At 35.8% G+C, this 12,301-nt stretch overlaps 1 protein-coding gene across 1 annotated transcript; it reads right to left on the reverse strand.

Moving 5' to 3' along the window:
* Nucleotides 1-258: 258 nt before the first annotated feature.
* On the reverse strand, nucleotides 259-11,338 carry LOC125869195 (YTH domain-containing protein ECT3-like). The gene is made up of 8 exons (XM_049549759.1): nucleotides 11,077-11,338; nucleotides 6,360-6,397; nucleotides 6,080-6,254; nucleotides 5,176-5,252; nucleotides 4,587-5,084; nucleotides 2,018-2,542; nucleotides 1,511-1,723; nucleotides 259-1,157 (listed from the first exon to the last, which is right to left on the reverse strand). The coding sequence occupies exons 1-8, from the start codon at nucleotides 11,129-11,131 to the stop codon at nucleotides 927-929; spliced, it is 1,812 nt and encodes a 603-aa protein (XP_049405716.1). The 5' UTR covers nucleotides 11,132-11,338; the 3' UTR covers nucleotides 259-926.
* Between the last annotated feature and the right edge of the window lie 963 nt (nucleotides 11,339-12,301).

Here is a 12,301-nt window from a genome sequence, read left to right on the forward strand (position 1 = left end):
GAATAATGCTCGAGATGAATTCCCTTGGGCAATGATTATGTTGAGCCAGAAAGGAAAAAGTACTCTCTAAGGATAGTGTAATTGAGTGAAATTCCTTTCATATCGTGCAAAACATCGACGAAAGAAGCTATACCACATATAACCGATATGGGTATGGAATCTTGCTGGAATAATGCAACAGAGAAAACATTGATACCTGACTCCATAAAAGAAGGAATAATGCAACAGAGAAAACATTGATACCTGACTCCATAAAAGAAATAATCTGACTATCAAAGCCAGACATTATTTGAGTTGATAATGAAATACAGGCTCAATATAAAAGTTGTTTGATTTCTGTAAACATGTTGCAGCATCCTGCCAATTATCACCCATTTTGGCAATTCTACAGCAATAACAAAGCAGCCCTGGGTACCTCCTGAAACTAAGAAGAGCTAGAGTACAATACGACATCAGCCTGGAGAGGTCCACAAATTTCCAAATGTCGGATGGCTTCTTGTATTGCATGCCATCACCTACTTTATAGAAACAACGAAGAGATAATGGGAAAACAGTTAAGCACTAACACTATTGGCTGCTCTATCCTTGCCCAAGAACCGCAAATAACAACTAATTGAACAACTGACAAATGAAGGAAAGAGAGTTTTCTGATCCGAAGGTGATGAAAAGGCCACCTCCCAAAACGCTGTTAGGCGTTAGCTATCTCCTTATCTATATGAGCCAGTTGGTTGCCCAACCAAATAAACATTGAATAACTGCAGAAAATCCTGCTTCTGGAATCTGCTAGCGCACTACAAACTCTATCCAAGGCAACTTCTTAACTATATGAGCCAGCTGGTTGGCCAACCAAATAAACATTGAATGACTGCAATAAACCCTGCCTCTGGAATCTGCTACTGGCTTAATGTAGTGCACTACAAACTCTATCAAGGCAACTTCTTGTTGCCTTCCAAGTTAAGTGTGCCAGCAAGACTATCGGCTAGTTGACTTATTGTGTCAGCTGCAGCACTACCCGGTGGAAGAGGACGCTGTTTACTCTTCTTTTCAACCAAGGACTTCTCCCTCTCATCATAATAGGTGAAATCATCCAAGATAGAGGTATCCGCTTCATAGTTCTTGAAAATTTTCAACATTTCTAATCCCTCTGGCAATTTAACCTGAAACAATCAGAATGAGAAAACAATGTGAAGCAACTGGTAACCCAAAACTATAGGACACATGAGCCGAGCAAGAGTAAGACTGTTAATTGGCAAGATTTTGAATATTAGCATACAGAAAAGAGGAGAGAAATTTCAAGCAGTCATCATTCAATATATGTAAACTATCCTGAAATAATTTGTGTGATGATAAAGGCAAAAGATCTGGACTAGCTACATTCAAGATAAGCATTATGCATAAAACTTGCAGCTCAAACAGGTGATACACATTGAGAGCTGGGTGATAGTCTTAGACATTAGATAAGAAAGAACACCAGTAGAAGATTACAAGGAGTATAGTAGAAGACATGTACCTCTTGGGAATCCCGGCTGTGAGTCACTGGCTTGTTGTCATTATGTTCCAGAAGTATGTGACGAAACTGACTGTTAGGAACATCCTTAATGACATGCCATTTAACAGGAAATTTCCCACTCCATCGGTCCTGCTGCCAGTACTCCGCGTTGTTCTCAAAATCAATAGGTCCAACCATCTCAGCAACCCCACAAAATTGTCCACTAGCATTGACCTAGAGTTGTATCCAAAAAATAAAATCTCAAAAGTTAAGCATGTCTATCATATAGAAGTGTATCAATATTTTTTAGCAGACATTGGTGTTTACAAATTTTCCAATGATAATGACCCCCAGGCTATGCAATAGAAAAATCAGAAGCGGAAAAAGAAAAAAAAAACTGAAAGACATTATATTTGGTGTCCTCCGAGAATAATGACAAATGTTGTCAACTTATATGAACCATTTCCCAGGAGAGTACTGCATTCTTTAAACTAACATGGCAACAATTTAAGTATTGAAGGAACATACCGAAAAAAAGAGAAAAACCGGACAATTAGCATTCATCTCTTTTGCTTCAGCATAAGCAGCATCAAGCTTTCTATTTCCCTGAGGAGTGCTAGCCCAGACGCTATACTTGATACTTTTGTGAACATTATCTTCACTGAAAGACTTGATGACAAAGAATTTAGCATGCTCATAATCAGTGACAAATCCAGGCCGATTGTACTGGTCAGGCTGCAAAATAGAAGTTAACTCAACTTCTGTACGAATAACAGAAGACGAGCTATCCTCAATGGAAGCCTTGCTCTTTGGCTTTAATGCCCTTGGTCCTCGGTTTCGTTCACTTGCCATACCAAGTGATTCAGTGGAAATGTTGACAGAATGCCGATCCCTTTCACGTCTTCCACCTCTGTCTGGAGTCAGCCAATTTCTGTGACCAGGTTCCCACAAAGAACTGGACCCACTACCATAGTTCGCACTAGGATAAAGACTGCCTTGGGAATACTGCCTGGATGAGGAGCCCGGTGTAAAGCCAAGACCTTGATGTGAAGCCTAGTTTAGATCAAATAAGTAGGTAAGTCATTCATAACAGCAGGAGCTACTGATGATAAACAACTCAAGAGACACACAAGGCAGGTCCTAAGACAACCCTGTATATAATTTTTTATTTCAGATGACAAAAGTCAGTTGTGTTTCCGGGATGGTGCATCTCAGTATTGAAGTTAGGAGAAATAATATATCATCGACTAAATCTCATTTTTAAGATAGTGAATCGAGTGTCTAATGACCATCATCTAGATTTTGCAGTTATAATATGCACTCATGTTCTTTATTTTGTTGAGTACAATAAGCAGAATGTAAAGAGTAAGAAGGTACATAAGAACATACGGCTATCATTTCAAACCCAATCATTGTGGTTAACAATACTCCCTCCGTCCCTATTTAGTTGTCCACTTCAGAAATGACACACAGATTAAGGCAACAATGATTAGCATAGTGAAGTTACAATTTTACCCTTATAGTACAATTTACAATTCTAAAATAAATTCACTCAAGATAACTAATCAATGCTGGGAAGTTCATAAGTTTATTTACTTTATTTATGACAACTTTATTTAAATAAGGGTATAATAGGAAAAAATTTGTTGTCCTTTCTTGATTTGTCAAAATGGACAACTAAATAGGGACAACTAAAAGAGGAAATATGGACAACTAAATAGGGACGGAGGGAGTACTAAAGTAGAATTATTTAAAGGTGGGAGCGAAAGACTAATGCTTCATAATTCCCAAATATTTGTTGTGTACACTAAAACCATCACCGTTAGTTATGTAGATAAGCTACTAGTATCATTACTTTTTTTCAAAATTACAAAAAAGAGACAACAAATATGACATCTACAAGGAGAAAAAAGATATTATACTGTTTGATAAAAGGGGCCATAAATTAGTGTTGATATCTGTATAAGCATCTTAAAATCCAAAGTAAGAAACTATAGGCAGGATTTTATTCACAAGGCCATTTCTAAAGAGATGAAACACATTAGGATCATTTTCTTGGTTTCTTATCGTGCCACCAAATGGGAACAGTTGACAGTTCCAATGCTATTAAAATAAGATAATCCGTTGTTATTTCGAATCTAAGATGAATTTGGATAGGCATCTTCTTATATATAGTGTTGTGCACATGATGTGTCCAATTTATTGGTAATAAGAAGTTTTACTAGTCAAATTATTTCACTGATAATTCACATATATAAGGAATTTCCGTTGAAACTCAAAATATTAAACCATCTGTACAATATAGTATATTCTCATCAGTCCCAAGTATAACCAAAACAAAAGGTAACTTTTAGTTCTACACAAAAGCCCGTCAAAAGTCCTCTTATTTCTCTCCTACAAATAGAATTGTCATACATACCCCTTAATCCTAATGCTATCCTATCAGACATTACCAAACAGGGTACTGATGAGATACATAAGACAATATCGTATTTTCTACTACAAATGATGGAAACATTCAAAAAGCATTCGGATTGGACATATGCCAATATCCAATACTAAAGCTATTGAAAATAAAGGCTTTGAATCTTGTGAATACAAACCTTTAACTAGCTATTTAATGACTTAGCAAAACACCTATGAAGCCTTAGTGATTGTGGCACGAATAATTCGTCAAGATGAGTCCAGGCTACATTGCTAAACCTAGTTGTATCCATTAGCGTGAGGTAAGGTGAAAGTTAAAGGAATGAAATATGTAAAGCCAGATAAGTCATAATTGATAGTTTTAAATGCTAACTTTAATGCCTGAAGTGGTGCTTACCCTTAATTTTTCCAATAAGTTAAAACTTTTCCACTAATGAACAAGCTTACATTGAAATAAGTACAACATAAATCTCTTACTAGGCTATGCACTAAAACTGGGTTGGCTAGTTATTAGGGTAGTATAACTTTTGGTGCATGCAGTAGCATATAATCATATTATGAAAATGATATTTGAGTTGATAAAACACTTATCATTAGAATAAGTAACAGATATTTCCCAATTCATTGCCTCTCTTTCACTCGATTTACCAGTGAAAAGAAAAATGATACAAACCTGCATGGCATTTTGCTCATACGATCCAAGTATGCCAACTGGTGGTGGATATAGTCCCGCAGATGTCATTTGAGACATGTATCTTCCAGAGTCCACGGGGTGTCGATTAGGTAAAGATTGACCAGATCCAACTTCACCTTGGTAATTGTAGAAACCCATGTTGCTGCTTCCTGAAAGCTCACCTCCACCAAACGGTCCAACAGGGATGTAGTAACCTGATCCTGGCCCAAAATGTGTGCCATCAATTTCATGGCCAGTGCTTCCTGGTGCCACCAGATCAGGCTGTGAAGCTGGAAGAGCTGATGTAACATGGGGCAAGCCAGGGGAAACAGGTGGTGCATAGTAAGGTGGAGAAACTGGAATCTGGTGCGAGTATAACTGACCATCTATCATAAAAGGAGAAAGAGGGCTAGCCATGGGGGAGAACTGTCCAAATGCCATCTGTGGATCAAAGCCATAACCAGGAGGGAAAAAGAGTGGATTTTCATTGAACATTCCCTGCAAAGGGTCAAGGAGAAATTACTATTCGGTGACCCACTGTATGGAATATAAATGCTACCACACACAAAAAACTGGAATCAAAACTTACTGGTGGAACAACATGCAAGTTGTTCACGTTGCCATCATTAGATTGTTCAACCCAACTTCCAGTGCCATTGTCGTAACCTGAGCCAGAAGGCAAATAAAGGTTACAGATGGTGAATTCATTGGCAGAAGTACCTTCTAGTGAGTAAAATCTTGTCTTTCAGTTCACAAATCACAATCAATGTCAACCATTATTCAAAACTTCAAGTACTGTAGATTTTTGTGTACTGCCCGCATAAAACCAATAGGAGGGGGACGGCGTTTAACAAACGAAATCCTAGAATTAAGGTCAAGAAGTACAAAAAAGATGGTGAATCCATTGGCAGAGGTACCATCTAGTGAGTAAAAATTGTCTTTTACTTAACAAATCACAATCAACCATTAATCAAAACTTCAAGTACCGTAGTACTTTTATTTCCATTACCTTCACAATCAAATAAAGCTCAAAACTAGTGATCTGGTAAAGAAAGAGATGGCAAGACGTAGTAACATCAAGAAAATGCAACCAAGAAAAGAGGTTACATTACATTTATCCAATCACATTGCATTGAGATTTTAGTGGAACAAATTGAAATATGTAAAGAGAGAGAGCAGAAAGCTCGTCAACCATAAAAGATCAAGTCTATTAGAAGTTGAACCAAACAACGAAGACAAGAAAAACTTTTTCGGATTTCACAAAAGCATATTTGCATGCATTAAGCTAGTATCCCAAAAGCATTGAACTATTTTAGAAGTAACAACCTTTTGGTATATCAGAATATCACATGATGTACTACAATGATACACAAGGACCACTTGTAAAAGAGGGAGAAATGATCTACTAAAAACTCATTCTTCGGCATCTTACTGTATTCATGTGAAATTGGGTGAACTGCAACATCAACTTAACATTAGCCACAGGAACTAACCTCCATAGTAAAGACCTTGGTCCTGAGGAGAATATGAATTGAGTGGATAAAAGGTGGGTATAGCTCCACCTTCAGAGGTAACAGGGTGATCTTGAGCATTTCTTGAAGCCCCAGGGATTGCTGCATCTGGAGAAGCATTTGCAGAACCAATCCTTTCATCTTTGGGTGAAATAGGCTGATAATGGATAAAAACAAAAGTACTAACTGAGTACGTAATTTATGCTGGCAAAACTATACAAAAGATAAATTATAATAACACTGAGGACTATTAGCAGTATACCTGTTCTGCAGCATTATGCGGCTCCACAACTCTTTCACCTATACCCACATCAAACAAGCCAGTTATTTGTCAAAACCAAAACGTTGCAGTAATAACTCAATAATATGTAGATATTTTATAAAAGGTGTGAAAACATTACATGAGAGGACCCTGCTAAATCTAACTTCATTTCACTCACAGGAATTTTTTTTGACACACACACGCGGTAGGTCTTAAACAACCCAACTGTCCAATTCGTGGGTAGCTTTATTCATTTACTTGATAAGCAAAAGAACAAAGATGAAGAATGGATTTCACAGGGACAAATTCAAATGATAAATGCAGAGACTCTGCTGTGCAAGGCAATGGGGTAGCAGGATTCTTTCTCCCAAAGGCTACAATAAGAGAGTAAAACCTCAAACGTCTGTGCTTTGTGGAAAGATTTGGAACTATTGCTAAAAATTTGGATCACATAATTGGAAATGATGCTCCACTCTAAAGAAAACTTGAAAAAGACAGCCTTTTCATAAATATATTTTCAAAAATTGTTTAACCATAAAAATGAATCTCAACAACATTTCAATTAAGAATTTAAGATCCCAAGGTGTTCAATTTGTATAAAAAAGGGTTTATAGTAGAATTAAGAACTTGTAATATCCCAAATACTTGCAGTAAGCAAACACAAAAGAGATTTTCAACCCAGATCGTCGAGTTAATGATTCTGACCTTTTATTTGAGTTTATTATGTAATCATGAGTTAATGAATGACATTAGAAGATACAAAAAAAGAAACAGAGAGGAGCAATACAGTAAGCAAACACAAAAGGGATTTTCAACCCAAATCGTCGAGCTAATGATTCTGACCTTTTATTTGAGTTTATTATGTAATCATGAGTAAACTTTTATAGTGGAAATGTGAGGGGAGCTGAGGAAGTCTTAGTCCTAGGGTTTTCAAGCAGATCTTCGATTCAGAGGGCAAAATGGTACCAAAACTTAATTTTGATTAGCATTTTGGAATCCTCTCTCTCGCTAAATCTGTTGGGGGTCATGGTTCAGAAATTCGAACCCGTCAACCAGAGTTGACTTTTTGAATCTTTGACCGTGAGTTAGACTTGTGCTAAAATTAAGAGGATGTTCACCTAAGGCTTTATTGACCACTCTAAATCTATTTGTGTAGAATGAGATGATCCAGTATCCACAGCCCAAGAGCATAGGTTTTTTTTTTTGGAAACCAGTAATGTTGTATTCCTCACCATTGAGGATATGCAGACTACCTTCAAAAGGGGAACAAAAAGGGGGAGAAACTACTTATAGAGAACCTAAAAGATCTACAATCTCTGATTCCTCTGTCTCTCTCTTTACACCAAAACTAAAAAGATATAATACAATTTCTATTTAACTCTATGAATGGAACTGGACCTATCTTCAAAGGTTCTGCTATCCTTTCCTGCTATCCTTTCCTTCCACACAGTCCACCATATGCAGTGTGGGACTCCACCATTTTTTCTTTAGGATACCTGGATGCCTGCCACCTCCCACCAACAAATATCAACTAATTTTGTGGTCCTAATCCTAGAATACCTGGCACCTCTCACCAACAACAAGTATCAGGTAACTCTGTCCACCAAAGCTAGGGCAAATGGGAAGAAATCAACTAAGTCTGGTTTTGGATTAATCGATTTGGATATTTAGGTTGACTTTTGAACCTTTAAGGCAATCCATGACAATTAACAACCTCAATTCACCTAATAGTTTGCTCCTTGAAATGTATAACTTTTTATGGCCATGTTGTGTAATTCCATATTTTATTTAATTTTAACTTGGTAATGTTGTGTTGTGTAATTCCATATTGGACTTAATACTATAGTAAGTAGGGATGTAGGGCACTAATCTGTTGAACCTTTGGAAATGGATGAATATAAGGTATACAAATTTTGGCTTTTCAGATATCCAAACATTCGTAGTACTGAATCCAATGTCCATAAATTTTAAAAATAAAATTTGAAGTCCAATCCATAATCCAAACGAAATATCCAAGAAGTTCAAATTTCAGCTTGGATTTAGGGTTGGCCCAAACTATGCCCACCCACAGTCAAAAGATTATTATGTCCAATATAAATATTTGGGATATTACATTACTTTTGCAATGTCAAACTGCAGTAGTTACACAATTCAAACATCAACTGTTCAGAGGCTCTTAATTTACTTTTTCTGAGATGAAGTTGATCTAGGTGTGATTATACTGCTACCAGTTTCTACCCATACTTCTCTATTTCACTTTGAAGTCTCTAAAATCGAGCTAGATTCTCAATGACAACAATTCAAGAAAATTCCTATTTATCACATAAGGATGTATTTATGCATGCTGGCAAGTCTCAATAAAGTCATCAATCCTGATAGTATCTCAATGTCATTAAAGGACATGGATGAAACTTTGAAAGTTCTAAGAAGACCCTTGACAAGATCCCAAACAAAGAAATTTCAAGACAAACTCAATGAGCTGCAATTGGCAATTAGTAAGTGTCTTGTGATAGAAGAAAAGCTCCAACCCAAAAAAAAGATCTTTTGTCCAAGTCTTACATCTATTTAGAGGCCCAAATTGAAGTCCAAGAGGCGGAATGGGCTCAAATCTGCCTTAAAAAGGCGAAAATGCAGCAGCCCAAAACTAGTGTGCGTTTTTACCTAGTTTCTAGAATTGATACTTAAGAGTTGTTTATTTCTATGTTGACTGCATTGGACCAAGTGTGGGCAGCCTTCTATGCCCCTAGGGAATATCACTCCTATTTAATTGTCTTTGACTAGCCCCCTTACTACTGTATAAACTACAACGTAAAGGGGTGCTTTGTTGCTTCATTGTAACTAACATTTGAAGAATATTAATAATGAGTTCTTTTGAACCTTTGTGGCAGATTGCTTTGGGATTTATCTTTCAACCTACCTAGTTCATAGTTCAAGATAATAAGATGACTTCTTCTTTGATATATTTGGTTTCTTCTTGGTATTCTTAGAAGGTGATTAGTACTCATTACTAATAGCTAACATTACTCACAAAGTGTTCAAGATTCGATTCTATGTTTGATTCGTTTCTCAAGTAAAGGCGTTTGGTTTTCATCCAGTAACTAATTCGTTCTTACTTGGATCTTGTCAATCTTTAGAACTTGCTTTCTTGGAAATTCTTGAAGCTAATTCCTTAAATCTTCCCTCATCTTTTAAATTCTTGTTTAGCCTTTTCAATCTGTTTCCTAGTTCTGCTTCTGCATTAATTTAGTTCATACTTTAGTTTTGGGATTCTCATCCTTTGTGTTATTAAATCCAGTGGTCAGCCTCTAAAACTCAACGTTCTCTCATATTCATCCTTACATGATCATTTTTAAGACTAGAATCAACGATTCCTTCCAAACGATGGACCTAATGTAAGTATACCAATAACAACTAAGATCTTTTTTTTTTTTGATTTGCACCGGGTGTCCGAGTCTCTTTGAGTCCCGACTAATCCCGGGGGTGCACAGGCCCTCGGCAAGGAGTTTCCCGCAAGTCCACCACGGTTAATTCAGGTTTTACCCAGTCCGATGGCCCTCAGAAATTGTTTGCACCCAGTGGATTTCGAAGTATTTGTCTGTGGAGAAAATTTGTTCATACAACTTTAGGATGACTTCATCCCCTTTCATTACAATGAGTCATAATATACTACAGATTGTGCATCTAATCTCTACGTAAAACATGCCAAACCATCTCAGATTATCATCTTACACGTTATTATCTATGTACTTTAAGAGAAATTGGGTAAAACTGTGATTTTACTTGTTCAGATGTTATAGGAGTACCAACTGATACACTCATACATTTATATGTTTATAAAAATATGCAGTATGTACTTTGTATGGGGTACACATCCAGTCGACAAAGGCAGTTTCACTGATTCAGTGTAGAAAAAATTGTTAGGGTTCTTGCTCCTTTGTCAATTCTGGGATGAGATATTAGTGAGGGACGACAATCATAATCTTGTTGCATATCTTATCATACTAAAACTACACATCATGATTTCAAAATGATAACAATTCTTCAGAAATCACCTTCAATAGATGATACCCATACAAAATTCCATTAAAACAACTTCCTGTAACAGAAGTCCTTGTAATTATTTTTTGAGATACCACAAAGGGTCCTTGTAATTATAGCCAACTTAACAAGATATAACCCTCCCCAGAGGTAGGGGTATGGTCTGCATACACCCTATCCTCCCCAGACCCCAATTGTGGGATTTCACAGGGTATGCTGTTGTCAACAAGATACAACCTAAAAGAACCCATATAATCCTTTCTGGAAATTTTGAAAGAGAAACCAATCCCTTGCAAGACCAAGAAATAAAGATCCCACTCACACAATCAGACAAACAGCAAAGGGCGAGCTTTATCTCAATAGTAGAGTTACTATTTCAGTGACCCAGTATACAAATACCAGAAAAAAAAAACATTTTTACAAAAACCCAAAGGGAAGCACTTTGTGCATAGGACTAATCCTATTTGATCATCAAACAACACCCAAATGAATCTTCAAATCAACAAGATAAAACAAGGTCAGCACAAGCAGACTCCAGCCAAAACAGAACCTCGTAATCAAGGTCTCTCTATATCGAAAATTTCATTGAAAAATACCCTCCCTCACTTCCTTTAAACCATAGATCCACTGTTGATACAGCATAAACCACAAAAGTAATAGGGATAAGAAATGTACAAACCTGAAGATGATACAGAAGTGAATGGATCGATGCTCTGCTGATTGGTATCCTCCATCAATTGAATTGAAAATGGAATCGAGGATGATTTTGAGAAGTAAGATACGAAAACCCCAAATCCCCAATTCTCTTATTCGAATTGAAGAATCAAAGAGAAAAGGGGAGATTTTGCTTCGCGGGAGGGTTTGAAATGAAAACAATTTGACATAAAAAAGGGGTTTAGGGTATTTACTTCCCACAACCTCCAACTTACCGTTTCACTTCTACGACCGATTAAAAATAAAAATAATATTTTTTAATTTAGGAAAAATATATAAGAAAATAGGTGACAATCTAAGTTTAATGTTAGAAAAAGAAATGATAAAATTAGAAGATAGTTTAACTGTTATGATAAGAATAACAAAAGAAAATGAAGAAATAGATAGAAAAACGAAAATTGAAAAAATAAAATAACAAGAAAAAAAAAAGTACAACAATTAGAAGAAATAAAAAATACTAAAATAATAGAAGTAGAAAAAGAGCTGGCAATATTGAAAGAAATGTATGAAACTAAAGAAAAAGAAAAAGAACAAAAATCAAAATTAGCAAATGAGATAAATAAATTTAAAGAAAGTACATTTGTCTTTTTTTTGTATATAAAATATTTAATAGATTTAAATAATTAAACTTTATAACAAATGTTAATTTTTTCAAAGGTTTCTACAAAGATGACATCTCAGTGCTTACCATCAATATTATTATTATCTTCCACATTATCAATTACCATCCGGATGGAGTTAATATTGTGGTTATGGATTCGATATAATTAATCGTTTAAGCTTATTTGTGTTAAAATATGACAACTCAATTGTAACACTCTGTAAATTTGGGATAGATTTGAACCATCAAATTTCTTATAATTCAACTTGTTTTATAATAAATCACATGTAAGCATGTGTTACAGTTGATGTCTTAGTATGTATTAGATGGACAATAAGGATTGAAGTTGAAGAAAAATGAAAATATTAAGTTTGGGAAATATGTGTTAACATGAAATTGACACACAAATCACGAAACTACATACATACCACATGTTAGGTCGTATGTGACATATTGAGAAGTCAAATTTTGAAGCTATAATTCTGGAGTGCGGAACAACATACGAGTCACATATTGGACATATACGATCCACATGTTGTGTCATATTTCGAAGCCTAGGTTAGTTTTAATATCAAGTCTCTAAAGTTGA

This window comes from Solanum stenotomum, chromosome 6 (genome assembly GCF_019186545.1).
Source record: "Solanum stenotomum isolate F172 chromosome 6, ASM1918654v1, whole genome shotgun sequence".
Lineage (NCBI taxonomy): Eukaryota > Viridiplantae > Streptophyta > Magnoliopsida > Solanales > Solanaceae > Solanum > Solanum stenotomum.